The 19234-nt window shown below is 46.8% G+C and overlaps 1 protein-coding gene across 1 annotated transcript in view; it reads left to right on the top strand.

The window, feature by feature from the left end:
- The window catches only part of TXNDC9 (thioredoxin domain containing 9), an 88261-nt gene that overhangs the window by 21502 nt on the left and 47525 nt on the right, over positions 1-19234 (top strand). Inside the window, exon 3 of the mRNA XM_063953371.1 lies at positions 18528-18646. Within this exon, the coding sequence (XP_063809441.1) occupies positions 18528-18646 (119 nt within the window). The remainder of the gene's footprint in view (positions 1-18527; positions 18647-19234) is intronic.

Raw genomic sequence — 19234 nt, 5'->3', positions numbered from 1 at the left:
AATCTGTCTCAAGATCATGTTACATACATCTAAGAAACATATCCAAAATACGCCCTTATCTTACACAAGACACAGCAAAAACTCTAATCCATGCTCTCATTATCTCCCGCATTGATTATTGTAATAGTCTCCTGACCGGTCTTCCCAAACATAGGCTCTCACCACTACAATCCATTTTGAATGCAGCTGCGAGGCTAATCTTCCTTGCCAGACGTTCATCGTCTGCAGATCTGCTCTGTCAGTCCCTCCATTGGTTACCGGTATTCTACCGTATTAAATATAAAATACTTTTACTCACATACAAGGCTATTAACCAAACTGCACCAACATACATCTCTTCACTCATCTCAAAATATCTCCCTACCCAACCTCTCCGCTCTGCACAATATCTACGTCTCTCATCCACACGCATTACTTGTTCACACTCAAAATTACAGGACTTTATCCGGGCTTCACCCACTCTGTGGAATGCCCGCCCACGCCTCTAGACACGCCTCTAGTCTCCAAACCTTTAAATGTTCCCTGAAAACTCACCTCTTCAGACAAGTCTATCAAATTCCAGACCCACCCACATAACCTTCAGTGCTTCCCTATCTAATTACATCCTCTGTAGAGTATTCATAACATCACATATCTTGTCTTTCTTTAGTCTCACACCCTCCTGACACTTGGTTAACTTTGTGGGGTATCATCATACAACCCATTAAGAACCTAGCAATCTGGTGGACCATTATGCAATAGGTAGCATCTATCCTTGTGTATCTATGCCTATTTCCCTATAGATTGTAAGCTTGCGAGCAGGGCCTTCCTACCTCTGTCTGTCTGTTTTTACCCAGTTTTGTTCTATTACTGTTGTTCTAATTGTAAAGCGCAACGGAATATGCTGCGCTATATAAGAAACTGTTAATAAATAAATAAATGTTGATGCCGTTTTTCATCGACGTTTCGGTCCATATAAGGACCTTTATCAAGACAGGCACTTAAAACACCTAAACAATCGGAAACAATTAAAATCAATATGTATAAAAAACCAGATTATCAACACCAACACCACCAGTGCCTCCCAGGCCCTAAAGACTGTCACCGAGCAGCATAACCGTGCTCTAATAGAATCAAGAAACTCTATCCATGTGTGATTTAAAGACGCCTCCACCCTCAAGTTTCACCTCACACAGAGTATGTACTTCATCTCAACAAATAATTACCTGGACAACACACTAGGTCATACTGATGTAATAAATTGCTTCTTCAACACATAGAAGATGCTATAATAATAAAGATAAAAACATATGGCCCATTAGATAAACTCCCAAGCCACTGGATAGTGTAAAACTAACACCTGAGGCCACCCAATGAGAATCATACCTGATAGTTTATTAAAACAACGGATGGCAGCTAAAGGCTCAATGCATATTTCCAACACTAGATCTGCAATTTAAAGGCAAAGGAAAAATGACCACCAACCGTAATCATATGTCAGAGGATAGCTGCAGGGGTATCGTACTCACAGTACAAGTGTCCAGAGCCAAATGATAGCTGCATGTTGTTCAGCCTCAGCTGACAGCTATTTAAGAGTCAACCACAGGAAGTACCACTTAAGGTAATTAATAAATACTGAACCACGCTGTAGGGAAACCAATACTTAAAAATAAAAACCAGACCTGCTGAACAAGCACTATATAGCCTAGGGATCAAGCTGGGTAGGTTTCGCTACAATAAGCAAGTTAAACATGAGGGAAATCTATGGTTACTCAGGCAAAAGCCGGAGACGCGGCTTCCACGTTCCACCGGAAGGAAGTCCATGCGTTCCACTGGGCGGAAGTGCCGCTACTCGGCTCACATACGAACCAAATCGTGGTTATATTAATGTATGTGACTAAATGGGATGTACTAACAGTAAGCAACATTCACCAAGGTCTAAAACTCAGCTACAAAGCCCACACGTAACATTTAAAGAACGTGTGGATCATGACTAAGATCCGCTTTACCGGAAGTGACATCATTACCTACACTGGGCATACAAATGGAATGTGAGGCTGTCAATCACCAGAAAACGTCATGTGCACAATTCTGACAACAGTTAGATAATAGGAGAGCCCAAGAGCCAATGATCTCACTCACCCTGTATATAGAGACCAACACACATCTTGCCAATGGGACATATTGGATACAACACTAATATAATAATATGACAGAAAATAGTATTAATAATAAATAGACAAAAGCAAGGGGGGTGGTGAGATCATTAACTCTATAGGTCCTCATGACAAGTCAAGGACCTGGGATAGCTCCGGGAAACATACAAACATACACAAAACACATATGTGAATGCACTTATATTCCCTATTTGCTATACATAGGAAAACATGCTGAACTGCACAACAGAAATAATAAAAAAACAATAATGAAAAATAAATTAATAAATATGAACACAGGTTCAGAACTACACATTATGTGATCATCATGCCAAAGTACCCTTCGTCCTATGTACACAGGACATCATGAAAACAATCCGAAACCGGAAAAGGGTTGAACTTTAAAGAAAAATGTTAAGAGGATTGGCCTCATTGAGGCCCCTTGGTGCCACCGTACTGAGTTTGTGTATCCAGAAGCTTTCCCTCTGTTTAAGCAGTTTTCCGGTTTCGGATTGTTTTCATGATGTCCTGTGTACATAGGACGAAGGGTACTTTGCTTTTGTCTATTTATTTGTCTATTTATTATTAATACTATTAATACTATTAATACTATTTTCTGTCATATTATTATATTAGTGTTGTATCCAATATGTCCCATTGGCAAGATGTGTGTTGGTCTCTATATACAGGGTGAGTGAGATCATTGGCTCTTGGGCTCTCCTATTATCTAACTGTTGTCAGAATTGTGCACATGACGTTTTCTGGTGATTGACAGCCTCACATTCCATTTGTATGCCCAGTGTAGGTAATGATGTCACTTCCGGTAAAGCGGATCTTAGTCATGATCCACACGTTCTTTAAATGTTACGTGTGGGCTTTGTAGCTGAGTTTTAGACCTTGGTGAATGTTGCTTACTGTTAGTACATCCCATTTAGTCACATACATTAATATAACCTCGATTTGGTTCGTATGGGAGCCGAGTAGCGGCACTTCCGCCCAGTGGAACGCATGGACTTCCTGCCGGTGGAACGCGGAAGCCGCGTCTCCGGCTTTTGCCTGAGTAACCATAGATTTCCCTCATGTTTTTTTTTTAAATTGTTTATTTAATTTTCAAGTTATACAGGGTTACATTGTTACATTAGCCCCCCCACAACAGGTGGGGAAGGTATATCTGTGGAACAACAGTATTTTTACAGAAGATGTATAATCCAAAAGCAGAGATAGCGAGGATCCCTTGTCGGAAGGAAAAAAGAACATTATGGTAATAATAAAGGGAGTGGTGATGACGTATACATTGAGAACGACCAAAGCACTTTAATTAATTAGTAACCGGGGAAAAAGAAAAACATGCTCGTGGTTGTATCAGTAGAGAGAAGAAGAGTGAAGAGAGGGCGAGGAGTGGAGAGAAAGGAAAGACAAGGAAAGTATAGAGTAGGAAGAAAAGAGGCAGGGTTGGGGGGTTCCGCCAGCACGACGCCATATACAGCGAGTATAGCTCGAAGCGCCAGTGTAAAACAGAGGGTAATGCTCAAGGTAAACGAAAGGGCAGCATGTAGGACGGTCACACACCTGCACTGTGGGAGGCGGAATTGCTAAAATCACAGGAGGATTGCTGCGGAGCCCCCAGGGGTGCGAGCTCTACGTGCTGGAGCTTGAGAGTTAAACCACAATTCCCAAATCACTAGATACTGGAAAGATCTGTTGTGTAGGTATGCAGTGATTTTTTCCATGCTTGCGAAGTACCATACTTTATCAATGACCATCTTAATAGGGGGGGCCTCCTTCTTTTTCCAATGGAGAGCAATTGAGCAGCGAGCAGCATTTAAAATCTGTGACAGTAATTTATCGGTATTTGGAGGTGTGTTAGTAACGGGGAGACCCAGTAGAAAAGACCAAGGGTCTTTAGATATCTGAGATTGGAGCACTGTACTTAACAAGTGTGCGACTGAGTCCCAAAATAGCATGATCTTGGGGCACGTCCACCAGATGTGAAGGAAAGAGCCATGTCCGCCGCATCCTCTCCAGCACGAGGGCGAAGAAGAAGGAAATATCTTGTGGAGTCTAGAGGGGACAAGGTACCACCTATATAGTACCTTGTAAGCATTTTCCTTCACTAGCGTTGAAATGGAGGATTTTGCGGCAGCCGTGAAGACATCCGACCAATCATGGTCTCCAGGCGGCGGACCAAGATCCCGCTCCCACTGGAGAACAAAAGCCGGGATCGTCGGCTGCACTTCAACCTGGAGAAGGGAGTACAGTAGGGAGATGATTCCTCGAGCAAGCGGTTTATGATAGCTATATGATTCTAGAGTGGTTAAAGGTTGGAACGGGGAAGAATTCGATATAGAAGAGACAAAATGTCGTATCTGGAAGTAGGTAAAAGGGTTCGCCTCCTGGAAATCATATTTCGCTATGATGTCCGATAGGGACGCGCATGTACCCCCAGACAGAACATCCCAAGCAAAGCGGATGTCCTTTTCCATCCATGGACGAGATCGAGTCAGAGATTGACCTGGGGTGAAGGAAGGATTATCCCATAATGGGGTAAGTTGAGAGGGAGATGACAAGAGGTGAAAGCGCCGAGTACAGTAGTCCCATATCTGGCAGGAAAATTCCAGCACTGGGTGCAGTTGCAAATGGGGGGATCTAGTTTTGGGGGAGGATACGAGAAGAGACGACAAAGACGTAGTATGGCCCAGTGCAGATTCTAGCTGTAGCCATCTAGTGGACTGAGCAGGGGCGAACCAAGCGACGGCTTGGCTAAGATGAGTGGCCAAATAGTAAAGGCGGATATCTGGGAATCCTCTTCCGCCTTCCTGTACTGGTTTGCGTAAGGTGGCGAAACCTATCCTAGGGGTCTTATTTTTCCAAACGAAGCGGAGAAACCAAGAGTGAACTTGCGCTAGGACAGAGTCCGGGACTTTCACAGGCAGCGTCTGAAATAGATAAAGTAGGCGGGGGAGTATATTCATTTTCAGAGCTATGATACGCCCCAACCAAGATATAATAAGGGACTGCCATTTATGAAGATCGGCCTTGATGTTGACCAGCAAAGGGGCGAAGTTTGCCTTATAGAGGTCCCCATAGCGGTGCGTGATGTATATTCCCAGGTAACGGATCTTTGAAACACACCAAGAAAATTTAAAGTTGGATTGCATGTGAGCTAGGTGGGTAGAGGGAATATGGAAGGGGAGAGCTTCCGTCTTGGACCAATTGACTTTATATCCCGAGACATGTCCGTACTCCGAGAGAAGCTGGAGAAGGTTCGGCAGTGAAGTATGTGGTGAGGAGAGCGAAAGAAGGACATCGTCCGCGAACAGGGAAATCTTGTAGACTGAGCTCCCCACCTCTACACCCCCAACATCATTTGAAGTCCGGATGTGTGCGGCCAGTGGTTCTATTATCAGAGCAAATATCAGGGGTGAGAGTGGGCATCCCTGTCTGGTACCGTTGGAGATATCCAAAGGGTCCGACAGTACTCCGTTCACGGATACCCGTGCTGACGGGGCCGAGTATAGAGCCTGAATCCCCGTGAGAAATTCCCCTCGAAAGCCAAAATGAGCGAGAGTTTCGAACATAAAGGGCCATCCTATCCTGTCAAATGCTTTCTCCGCGTCCAGAGAAAGCATAAGAGCAGGGGTACGGGTAAGGTTGATATGATGAGCAAGGCTGATGACCCGTCTCGTATTGTCGTGGGCTTGACGACCCGGGATGAATCCCACCTGGTCATTATGAACAAGGTGGGGCAATACGTTGTTCAATCGAAGGGCCAAGATTTTCGCGTATATCTTAATGTCCGAGTTGAGCAGCGATATAGGTCTATAGTTAGCGCAGTTGGTTGCGTCTTTGCCTTCCTTGGGAATAACTATGATCTTGGCCTCCAAAGCCGATTTAGAAAAAGAGGCACCCTGTAGGACAGCATTAAATAGGGTCGAAAGGTGGGGCATAAGCTGGGGCAGAAAAGTCTTATAGTAGACGGCGGAGAAACCATCTGGGCCGGGAGCTTTGTTGGGTTTCGAATCTTTAATGACGTTGGCAATTTCTTCATCGGTGATTCTAGTGTTCAAGTTCGCGGAGATCGTTGGGGATAGATGAGGTAGATGGCATTGGGACAGAAAGGCACGCACTTCCGTAAGAAAGTCCGGACTAGAGTGTGAGGGCCCGTAAGCATTATATAACTTCTTATAGAAGCTAGAGAAAGTCTCGGTGATACGCTTGGGATCACAGGTTTTCTTCCCAGGGGAAGATTGAATAGACTGAACATTATTCCTTGCCAATTTAGTCCGAAGCCGCGAGGCTAGTAGCCGGTCCGCCTTATCCCCCTTTTCGTAGAAAGACTGGTTGAGCCATTTCAAGCTAGTTTCCACCTTAGCCGTCAAGAGCATGTTCAATTCGCCCTTGGCAGAGGACAAAGCAGAAAGATCCGCTTCTGCCCCTGATGTTTTGTGTTTCAGCGAAAGGGATGTAACCAAGTCTGAGAGTTCCCGGATACGGTTGGTTCTAGCCTTCTTGTTAAAAGAGGAGGCACTAATCAGGCAACCACGTAAAACCGCCTTGTGGGCATCCCACAATAACATAGGAGAAATAGTCGAGGACGTGTTTGTATGAAAGTAATGAGAAATTTCGGCTGCTATGTGGGCCTTCGTTTGAGGATTAAGAAGGAGTCTGTCATTCAGCCGCCACGTAGGGTGGCGAGCGGGAGGGTGCGGACCTGGGATGTCCACCGTGACTGGGCCGTGGTCTGACCACGTACTAGGGTAAATGGAGGCGTCTAGGATGCATTGGGCAGGTTCTGTACTCAGAAAGAGCATGTCCAATCTTGTATAGACATCGTAGATAGAGGAGTAGTAAGTGTAATCCCGCGCGGTCGACTCCTTCACTCTCCATGTATCAAAGAGAAGGTGTCGGGATAGCAAGAGATTCAGAGCAGCTGTATTACGTGAGTGAGAGGAGCGCATTGATCTGGGTAAAGGTTTAGATCTGTCCAGGGTGCTATCCAGGGTCACATTAAAATCCCCACCTAGAGCCACATTGCCGCGTCTGTGCAGAGCTAGTAGGCCATTCAGGGAATGGAAAAAAGGGGCCTGAAGTTGGTTTGGAGCGTAAACATTCAGGAATGTGTAGGGGGTCCCGTTCAACAGTCCCACCAACAATAGGTATCTACCCTCAGGGTCCCTTAATATGTTGGAGGGGGTAAAAGCAAGGTGGCTAGCAAAGAGTATAGAGACCCCCTTCTTTTTGCGTATAGGATCGCAAGCATGGAATGTGTGTGGGAATGTTTTAGACCTAAGTTCAGGGTGTGATGTGCCCGAAAAGTGGGTCTCTTGTAAGAATATAACATCGCCTCTGAGTTGTTTGAGGGTTTGAAATAGGAGAGAGCGCTTGTGTGGACTGTTCAGGCCCTTCGTGTTCAGGGAAACTATTCTAAGAACCATGGGAAGTGAATGGGGTACCACTCAGACTGAGGCGCACCGGCGGAATCCCCGAAGAGAAAGGTGGAGGAGAAGGGAAGAAGACCTGAGAAGAAAGAAGATAGGTAAAAAGAGAACAGAGGAGAGACAGATGTATGGTAGTGATAGCAATGAACAAACATAGAGATTCTATTCTCATTGGTCGGACCCAGGGAAAAAATAGGCCTGCGGGCCAATTTCGTCCGACGTCGACCCTAAGGGCCGAATGGGGGATGGGTGAACCCAGCCGCTCAGAGGAGAGGACTGTGAGCACCGGGTTCCGTGTGTGGGCAAAACCCATGCAGAGCGCAAATTGTATTTAGTAGACTGAAGGAGCTATAGGGGGAAGAGAGAGGAGGGGGAGCAAAACTAAAAGAGCAAAGTGTAGATATGGTGTGACGTCTATCCGACCTCAAAAGAGATGGAGGCTCGTGGTTCCCCACTACCCAAGTCACAGAAGAATAAGCATATAAACGCAGGGGAGGGTGGGGGGGGGGAGATAAAGGAAAAAAAAAAAACAATACACCAAAAGGGAACAGTAACATCACGACCATTTAGGAGCGCATAGGAGAGAGCGGGGCCCGGTCGGGACACCCGGGCTCGGGGGCCGCGCGGCCAACCGCGGAGGCCCCCGGTCCCGGGGCCCGAACCGGCCCAGCCCCCACAAACATATACATGTTAAAAACAGGAAACATTAACTAAACATAGGGGTCCACCGAGTGTGTGGACGCTGATGGAGCATCAGACGACATCTGGAGATCCCGTGATGGCCGTTGCGGGGGAGAGGCCCGCACAGGGGCCGCGGCCAGTTATAAAGTCATGTGCCCTTAGGAGTGTGGGAGGCAGAGCCAACTGTGTTCCAAACGGGGGACGGGGCCTTGGGGGGAGGAGAGGTGTCGACTGGGGGAGGGCGTTGCGAGGCAGACAGAGGGCCAGAGATGTTCAAGTGGCGGAGCAGTTGGAGGGCCTCGTCGGGGGATCTAGCAGAGAGGACTTTACCATCAGATCGGACCTGTAGGGCAAAGGGGAAGCCCCATCTATATCTGATATTGTTATCTCTTAGGGTCTTGGTTATGTCCTTTAATTCTCTTCGTCTATTCAGCGTGACCGGTGACAAGTCCTGGAAAACTAGGAGGTCGGAGCCCTCGAAAGATATGGTTGGAGACATCCGAGTTTTGGCGTAGACTTGGTCTTTGACCGCAAAATAGTGAAAACGTAGGATTACATCCCTCGGTGTTTTAGCATCTTGGGATCTAGGACGTAGGGCCCTATGTGCCCTATCTAGGAGTAGCATATCGTCAGGAATTGAGGGAACGAGTGAGCGGAACAGGCGGAGCAAGTAATTAGAGAGGTGGGACTGTTCTACCGTCTCGGGAACGTTGCGGATCCGGAGATTGTTCCGCCGGCCTCTATTATCTATATCTTCTTGCTTATCTGCTAGTAGCATAACATCTGTACGCATTTGGGCCATCTCCTGTTCCGATTCTTGTTGAAAAGCGATAAGCTCCTCTTGTTTCCTTTCAACAGCGTCAACTCTGGATCCCAGGTTGTCCACGTCTGTCTTCAGACCAGAGATAGCTTCCTGCACCTCTGCACGGATTGACTTTTTTATATTGCGCATCTCGGACAGAAGAAGAGCAACGTCTGCTTTGGTGGCAGGAGTGGAGGAAGCATCATCATCCGAGTCGTGGTCGGACGTTGCTGATACAGGTGGAGGTGATGATGATTTCCGAGTAGAAGACGGGGTGGAGTTCTTGAAGTAGCCCACCAAGTTGTGGGCATTGGATTTTTTCCCTCCTTTAGGCATAGTGACGGAGAGGAAAGAGGTAGATTGGTAGTCGACACCTAGTCAGGGACGGGGAAGCTCCTATAGCATGAGGGTCACCCACAGGACCGGGTGTATCACATGGTGAGATCACATCATATGCAATTCATAGAGTGTGGCCGGGGAGGGGGGGGGGGCATCCAGGTGCCCTGTAGTGCACGAGTGTAGATTCCGGAGGTTGAGGCTTGTATAAGAAATCCCTGAATCACCGCAGCTGTAATATGTAGAGGTGCAAGAGAAAGCACCACAGAGGTGCTTTTAGAAACACAGGGATATAGGTTGGAGTATTACAGACCTATCGGAGAGGACTTGGTATGGGCAGCTTGTCCCCGTGAGATCTCAATCTGAGGATATACTGCTGGGGAGAGAGAGTGCTCATGCAGGGGTATTCTCCCAGTAGCAGTGCAGTGAGCTTCACAGCAGTGTATTGTGAGGCTGTGTGGAGATATTTATACCTTGGGGTATCCAACAGGCATCCCGGGGGTCAGTGGGTGCTACTAAGGTGGAAACCCAGGGGAGAGCTGAGACCCCTCCAAGATGGCCGCCGGGCGTCCCTCAGCTCCGCCAAGCCGCACGGTCTACGGCGTGGTCCAGTTCAAGGGCAGCAGAGAGGCCTCCAATAAGGTGAGCAGCGGCGTGCTGAGTGCTCAGGAGCGAAGGTGAGGGTGCTCAGGAGCGAAGGTGAGGGTGGGGAGCCTGAACCGCGGACCTCGCCGGCCCGGCGGTAAAATCCAGGTCCCGGCTTGTGGGAAGCTGCTAGGCCGCTATCCGCGGGAGCTCCAGGGTCTGCTCCCCGATTCCGCGGCACGCACCCGGCTGTAGCAGGCAAGTCGAGGGGGGTAGGGACAGCGGCGGGAGGGGGGGAAGGTTCTCCGATGCTGCGCCGGAGTAAACCCGCAGGAGAGGACTCACCCGCCGTACGGAGCCGCCGCCGCCAGCTCCCCTCAGCTGCACGTCTCAGGCTCCGAGGAAATCACCAGTCGATGCTCAGTTTTCACATGCGTGTGCACACCCAGGTCCCCTCTTCTGACAGCCCGCACAACCGCGTCTCCGGGCGGGGGGGGGAGGGGGGGGGGGGGGGGGGGGGGAGTCCTACTTCAGTCCCCGGCTTCTTGTGGAGGGGAAGGCCGCAACCTGCAGGAACCCTGAAAAGGGCTCCCCGGCTCTGCAGTCCAGACCCTCCAGTCCCAGGTGTGATAGGGAGAGGGTACACTACTTTGCAGGTGTGTGTAAGCCCCCAATTCACTTTTTAAGGCTAGAAAAAGAGCAGGGCCAGCAGGAGCTCACTGAAATCGCCTCCTCTCAGCTCACTTGCCAGGCCACGCCCCCGATTTCCCTCATGTTTAACTTGCTTATTGTAGCGAAACCTACCCAGCTTGATCCCTAGGCTATATAGTGCTTGTTCAGCAGGTCTGGTTTTTATTTTTAAGTATTGGTTTCCCTACAGCGTGGTTCAGTATTTATTAATTACCTTAAGTGGTACTTCCTGTGGTTGACTCTTAAATAGCTGTCAGCTGAGGCTGAACAACATGCAGCTATCATTTGGCTTTGGACACTTGTACTGTGAGTACGATACCCCTGCAGCTATCCTCTGACATATGATTACGGTTGGTGGTCATTTTTCCTTTGCCTTTAAATTGCAGATCTAGTGTTGGAAATATGCATTGAGCCTTTAGCTGCCATCCGTTGTTTTAATAAACTATCAGGTATGATTCTCATTGGGTGGCCTCAGGTGTTAGTTTTACACTATCCAGTGGCTTGGGAGTTTATCTAATGGGCCATATGTTTTTATCTTTATTATTATAGCATCTTCTATGTGTTGAAGAAGCAATTTATTACATCAGTATGACCTAGTGTGTTGTCCAGGTAATTATTTGTTGAGATGAAGTACATACTCTGTGTGAGGTGAAACTTGAGGGTGGAGGCGTCTTTAAATCACACATGGATAGAGTTTCTTGATTCTATTAGAGCACGGTTATGCTGCTCGGTGACAGTCTTTAGGGCCTGTGAGGCACTGGTGGTGTTGATGATCTGGTTTTTTATACATATTGATTTTAATTGTTTCCGATTGTTTAGGTGTTTTAAGTGCCTGTCTTGATAAAGGTCCTTATATGGACCGAAACGTCGATGAAAAACGGCATCAACAAATAAATTGAACCTACAAGTGATTTCAGAGACTGATTTCTGGGCGTGAGTGCACCTTCCACCTAGGTGGTAGTTGCGGTATATTGGTGGCCCATTTGGTCATTAGGAGCACCCGCCGTCGTTACTGTGTATTGATGAGAGTGCAGGACTTTCCAAGGAGAGAGATATATATATATATATATATATATATATATATATATATATATATATATATATATATATTATATATTATATATAATATATATATATATATATATATGTGTAAAACATGCCCAAAGAGACATTGGTCTGCTGGGTTCTAGAGTCAACGCTATGTCGATTTCTGCTAGAAGTGTCCTGTGGAACATGCAATGGACAGGTGATGCCGACTAAAAGAGGCATATGGAAGGTTTACCTGACAAGGCTGAGGAATTGTGTGGAGATGGGCTCTCGGACCTGGTCTCCACAGCTATAGCTGGTAATTCTGATCTTTTGCCTTATATTCCCTCACAGCCTAAGAAAGCACGACATTATCAAATGCAGTCCTTTCGGTCGCAGAATAACAAGAAAGTACGAGGAGCGTCCTTTTCTTACCAGAGGTAAGGGCACAGCTAGTTCCCAGGAACAGAAGTCCTCCCGGCCTCTACTACATCCAACGCATGACGCTGGAGCTCCGCTAAGGGAGTCCGCCCCATTGGGAGCACGTCTTCGACTCTTCAGCCACATCTGAGTTAACTCACAGGTGGTTCCCGGGGCAATAAAAAATTGTTTCTCAGGGTTACAAGCTGGAATTCGAAAGGTGCCTCCTCGCCGGTTTTTCCTTATCGGACCTACCGGCTTCTCCCCTAGGAAGGGAGATAATATTAAATACAATTCACACATTGTATCTCCAACAGGTGGTGCTCAAGGTTCCCCTCCTGCAACAAGGAAGGCGATATGACTCAACCTTGGCTGTAGTCCCGAAACCGTACGGTTCGGTTAGACCTATTTTTAAAATTAAAATCTCTGAACCTATACGGGAAAAGGTTCAAATTTTAAAGTGGAATCGCCCAGAGCGATCATCACCAGCCTGGAAGGGGGGGATTTGATGGTGTATCTAAACATAAAGGCTGCATACCTTCATGTTCCCATTTTTCCACCCCATCAGGCGTACCTGACAATTGCGGTACAGGATTGTCATTACCAATTTCAGGGTAATTGGCGGAAATAATGGTGCTCCTACGCAAGCAAGGAGTCACAGTTGTCTCATACTTGGACGATCTCCTAATAAGGGCAAGATCAAAAGAGCAGTTGTTGAACAGCGTGTCACTTTCGCTGAAGGTGTCACAGCAACACGGCTGGATTCTCAATTTCCCGAGGTCACAGTTGGTTCCTATAACTCGTCTGCCCTTCTTGGGTATGATTCTTGATACAGACCAGAAATGGGTTTACCTTCAGATAGAGAAGGTCCAGGAACTCATGACTCTAGTCAGGGACCTATTGAAACCAAGACAGGTGTCAGTGCATCACTGCACTCGAGTCCTGGGAAAAACATTCCCTTCAGCAGGTTCCATGCGAGGACTTTCCAATGGGACCTACTGGACAAGTGGTCCAGGTCACATCTACAGATTCATCAGTTGATCACCCTATCCCCCAGGGCCAGGGTATCTCTCCTGTGGTGGCTGCAGAGTGCTCACCTTCTAGAGGGCTGCAGATTCGGCATTCAGGACTAGATCCTGGTGACCACGGACGCGAGCCTCCGAGGCTGGGGAGCAGTCACACAGGGAAGAAATTTCCAAGGTCTTAGGTCAAGTCAAGAGACTTGTCTTCACATCAACATATTGGAACTAAAGGCCATATACAACGCCCTACGTCAAGAGGAGACCTTTCTTCGCTACCAACCGGTTCTGATCCAGTCAGACAACGTCACCGCAGTAGCTCATGTAAACCGCCAAGGCGGCAGAAGGAGCAGAGTGGCGATGGCGAAAGCCACCAGAATTCTTCGCTGGGCGGAGAATCATATAAGAGCACTGACAACAGTGTTCATTCCGGAAGTGAACAACTGGGAAGCAGACTTCCTCACCAGACATACGTCCTGGAGAGTGGAGACTTCATCAGGAAGTCTTTGCACAGATTGCAGTTCGGTGGGGACTGCCACAGATAGACAGGATGGCGTCCCGCCTCTACAAAAAGCTGCAGAGTTATTGCGCCTGGTCAAGAGACCCTCAGGCAGTAGCGGTAGACGCCCTAGTGACACCGTGGGTGTTCCAGTCAGTCTATGTATTTCCTCCTCTTCCTCTCATACCCAAGGGTTGAGAATAATAAGAAAAAGGAGGAGTAAGAACAATCCTCATTGTTCCAGATTGGCCACGAAGGATCTGGTATCCGGATCTGCAGGAAATGCTTACAGAAAATCCGTGGCCTCTTCCTCTAAGGCAGGACCTGTTGCAACAGGGCCCATGTCTGTTCCAAGACTTACCGCGGCTGCGTTTGACGGCATGGCGGTTGAACGCCGGATCCTAGCGGAAAAAGGCATTCCGGATGAGGTCAGTCCTACGCTGATAAAGGCTAGGAAGGACGTGAAATCTTAACATTATCACCGTATATGGCGAAAATATGTTTCTTGGTGTGAGGCCAGGAATGTTCCTACGGAAGAATTCCATCTGGGCCGTTTCCTTCACTTCCTACAAACTGGAGTGAATTTGGGCCTAAAACTTAAGCTCCATTAAGGTTCAGATTTCGGCCCTATCCATTTTCTTTCAAAAAGAGTTGGCTTCTCTAGCAGAAGTTCAGACGTTTGTAAAAGGAGTGCTGCGTATTCAGCCTCCTTTTGTGCCTCCGGTGGCACCTTGGGATCTTAGCGTGGTGTTAAGTTTCCTAAAGTCACACTGGTTTGAACCACTTAAAACGGCGGAGTTAAAATATCTCACGTGGAAGGTGGTCATGTTATTAGCCTTGGCTTCGGCTAGACGAGTGTCAGAATTAGCGGCTTTGTCACATAAAAGCCCCTATCTGGTTTTCCATATGGATAGAGCAGAATTGCGGACCCGTTCGCATTTTCTGCCGAAAGTGGTATCATCTTTTCATATGAACCAACCTATTGTGGTGCCTGTGGCTACACGTGACTTGGAGGATTCCGAGTTACTTGATGTGGTCAGGGCTTTGAAAATTTACGTGGCCAGAACGGCTAGAGTCAGGAAAACTGAAGCGCTGTTTGTCCTGTATGCATTCAACAAGATTGGTGCCCCTGCTTCAAAGCAAACTATTGCTCGCTGGATTTGTAACACGATTCAGCAAGCGCAATCTACGGCTGGATTTCCGTTACCAAAATCGGTCAAGGCCCATTCCACTAGGAAGGTGGGCTCTTCTTGGGCGGCTGCCCGAGGGGTCTCGGCACTACAGCTGTGTCGAGCTGCTACTTGGTCGTGTTCAAAGACTTGCAAAATTCTATAGGTTTGATACCCTGGCTGAGGAGGACCTCATGTTTGCTCAATCGGTGCTGCAGAGTCATCCGCACTCTCCCGCCCATTTGGGAGCTTTGGTATAATCCCCATGGTCCTTACGGAGTCCCCAGCATCCTCTAGGACGTTGGAGAAAATAAGATTTTACTTACCGGTAAATCTATTTCTCGTAGTCCGTAGAGAATGCTGGGCACCCGTCCCAAGTGCGGACTTCTTCTGCAATACTTGTATATAGTTATTGCTTCAATAAGGGTTACGTTATAGTTGCATCGGTCTTGCACTGATGATATGTTGTTTTCATACTGTTAACTGGGTAGTTATCACAAGTTATACGGTGTGATTGGTGTGGCTGGTATGAATCTTGCCCTTGGATTAACAAAATCCTTTCCTTGTACTGTCCAACTCCTCTGGGCACAGTATCCTAACTGAGGTCTGGAGGAGGGGCATAGAGGGAGGAGCCAGTGCACACCAGGAACTAAATTCTTTCTTAAAGTGCCCATGTCTCCTGCGGAGCCCGTCTATCCCCATGGTCCTTACGGAGTCCCCAGCATCCTCTACGGACTACGAGAAATAGATTTACCGGTAAGTAAAATCTTATTTTTATACATTTTAACATCCATATATACATATATTTTTTAATTTATTGTTGCTGCAACTAAATGTAAATTTTTGCTTAAATAAAAAGCTATATTGTCTATATCCAGTTTCTAGCGCTGTATATTCCTTCCCTAATTATTTCTCAGGGATTAACTATCCCTGCTAACAGCTGCTTTGGGTTAAAACATCACATTTTGAAGCGCCGGGACTATTACCTTGGTAATTTTTCTTTGCAATTTGTGTGGTAAACACACATTTCATTCTTCCTCCTAAAACGTGCTAATTGGGATAATCTGCGTATAAAGATTTGTCTTCATACATCTTTGCTGTCATTACACCAAACAGCCCCTCTTGGCACGCCAGGTGCCATGAGACTGCCAGCATCAGGCGTCTTTTCTTTTGCCAAAAATGTGTCTTAGGCGCTGCTGCTGCAGTCGGTAGCAGGTAAGTCATGAATGGGCCAATAGGGACGATATGTCAGCATTCTAACATGCCAACATTTTATCACTGTCTACTCTACATGGTCAACTTTGACGTTATGATACCCAATCCATTGAAAGAATAGTGTAATTATAACAATGGGGATGCCATAGTTTTTGGTAATAGTACAGTACTGTGTAATACACAAGTGTCGTATATCTAAGTAATCAGTACAGTCTCCTAGTGTGTCCTTATTGCCTCTAAGGACACATTATAGGCAGAAGACACCAGCCGTTAGCGAAGTTGCACAGCAACTGTCGGCTCACTCGCTACAAGTTATCTCCCGCTGCATGGCTTATTGAGGTTAGATGTATGAGGACACATCTATAGCCCCCTCAGATGTGCATTACCCTGTACAATGTACAGTATATTCGCTTGCCCTAGTGGCCTAGCCATGACTTACCTGCTACAGATCACTGCAGCAGCTCCAGCTCCTGACTGTGACTTCTGGTTCAGACCGCTGGCATTTGGGTGAGCATTTCTCCTCTATCACTAATCCCTACCCCTAACCCTCCTTCTAGTGCCTAACCCTAAATACCTCCCTCCTTCCGCCCACAGTCTAACCCTGATGTTGACATTCTGACAGTGTCAACATTTCACATGTCTACATTCTGACATTGTCCACACATTTGGCTGTGAACTTTTTAACAAAGTTGACATTATGGGCGGTATTCAATTGTTTTAAAAGTCAGTTGGGTGACTGTTTTTTCCTATCTAATAGACAGGGAAAAACAGACACCTAACCGACTTTTCAAACAATTGAATATCCCCCGATGAATGTTAACGTTGTAATTGTCGACCTTTTGACTACATATCCTTTCAATTAACATATTACCTTGTATGATTTTGTATATGTTGGGTAGAACCAGAGTGGGTGCTGCCACACTTGCTGAATGAATGTGTTGCCATAATATCCTGTGCACACACTATTGTATAGACCAGGCATTCCCAACCACGGTCCTCAAGGCACACCAACAGTGCAGGTTTTAGTGATATCCAGGCTGCAGCACAGATGGTTAAATCAAAATAACTGAGCTACTAATTAAGTCACCTGTGCTGGAGCCTGGATATCACTAAAACCTGCACTGTAATACCCCTTTCACAACAAGAACGCAGGGGTCTTACCCGGGAATACGGTCCCTGGATCATGCAGGGAGATTCCCTGGTAAGACCCCTTGCATACCGCAGTAAGCAGCCCGGCATATTTCCGGGTTGTTGACGTCAGGGGGGGGGGGGGGCGCAAGAGATCACATGATCTCCACGCGCCGCCTGCTACATAAAGAGTGAACGGGAGCTGGGGCACATTGACCCGGCTCCCGTTCACACTGACCAGGTTCCCGGGGAGATCCCGGGACCAACCCTGGTCGATTGCAGGGTTGAAATGCCGTGGCAGGAATCCCGGGATTTTGTGCCTGTACCCTTTCACACCAAGAAATTTCCCAGGTTGATGCACGTTCATGTGCAATAACCCGGGAAATTTTGGTCTCTGTGAAAGGGGTATTAGTGTGCCTTGAGGAACGTGTTTGGGAATGCCTGGTATAGACTATCAATTCATGAAATAAGGCATGCTATCTGTCAACACACAACTGTTTGTTACACATTTAAACAATTGCACAGCTACATTTTAAGTTGAGATCTTCTGTGTTTAGAGAGTTTTTTTTATATTCATTCTATTCCCATCCTTAAATTAGCAATTTTCTGTGTTGCCATAGATCATAGGTCTGCAAACTCTGTCCTCATTACCCCCACACAGTCCATGTTTTGCAGGTAACCCAGCAAGTGCACAGGTGTATTAATTACTCAGACACATTTTAAAAGGTCCACAGGTGGAGCTAATTATTTCACTTGTGATTCTGTGAGGAGACCTGCAAAACATGTACTGTGTGGGGTAATGAGGACCGAGTTTGCAGACCTATGCCATAGATATTCATAGTTGTTAATGATTATGAATTGCCTATGTACTGTCAAGAGCTTGCTCAATGTGTTTTTGTGAAACATTATTTATTATATATTATTTGGTGCCACAAGGGGTCCCCAGCACCTTACATAGTACATAAACAGAAGCAGTGCACAAAGAAATTCAAGAGAATTAGTGTTTTATTTGCATTGTAGTTGCTTTTGTAAGCCACCGCTTCCCGGTGGGTTGGGGATGACCATTTAAAACCACACTCGCAGTGAGTTAAAATCATGTCATGCTATGCACTAGGTGTGAGTGTTATTTTACCTGTTCACCTCATAACCACTGCTACTCGTGCAGTCACGCATTTACGCTGCAGCCTTACCCGGGTCCAACCCTGGTAGCTACCTGGATGGAGTGCCGGGTCACTGGACCCGGGTTATTTTCCAAGGACCCGTTTCCACTGAGCTGTGACTCTAGTAGACTTGGCAATAAGCTGGGTTATTGCGGCAGTGGAAAAGGGGTATTAATTGACCAGAGTACTTGTTGCATCATTTGGATAAATGTTTTTGAACCTAGGAATGGATATCCAAAGGGCATGGTGAATACCGAGAAATACCCAGCGAGAAAGACTTCTTCCAAGAAGTGAAGGAAAGTAAAAATGTTGTCTGTCATTTTTACAGAGACTCTACTTTCAGGTATTATTATATTATATACTATATTATAGGATACAACTAACCAGAATTGAATATCATAATAAAATAAATAAAATGGCATGTTTAGGCCTACAAATATCATAGTTTAATTATATTATATTTTCTCTGACGTCCTAGTGGATGCTGGGAACTCCGTAAGGACCATGGGGAATAGCGGCTCCGCAGGAGACTGGGCACAAAAGTAAAAGCTTTAGGACTAGCTGGTGTGCACTGGCTCCTCCCCCTATGACCCTCCTCCAAGCCTCAGTTAGATTTTTGTGCCCGGCCGAGAAGGGTGCATGCTAGGTAGCTCTCCAGAGCTGCTTAGAGTAAAAGTTTTAAATAGGTTTTTTATTTTCAGTGAGACCTGCTGGCAACAGGCTCACTGCATCGTGGGACTAAGGGGAGAAGAAGCGAACTCACCTAAGTGGATTGGGCTTCTTAGGCTACTGGACATTAGCTCCAGAGGGACGATCACAGGTTCAGCCTGGATGGGTCCCGGAGCCGCGCCGCCGGCCCCCTTACAGGGCCAGAAGAGCGAAGAGGTCCGGAAAAATCGGCGGCAGAAGACGTTCCTGTCTTCAATAAGGT

Source organism: Pseudophryne corroboree, chromosome 2 (genome assembly GCF_028390025.1).
Source record: "Pseudophryne corroboree isolate aPseCor3 chromosome 2, aPseCor3.hap2, whole genome shotgun sequence".
In the NCBI taxonomy this organism is placed as follows: Eukaryota; Metazoa; Chordata; class Amphibia; order Anura; family Myobatrachidae; genus Pseudophryne; species Pseudophryne corroboree.
This window is presented reverse-complemented; position numbering and strand designations above follow the sequence as displayed.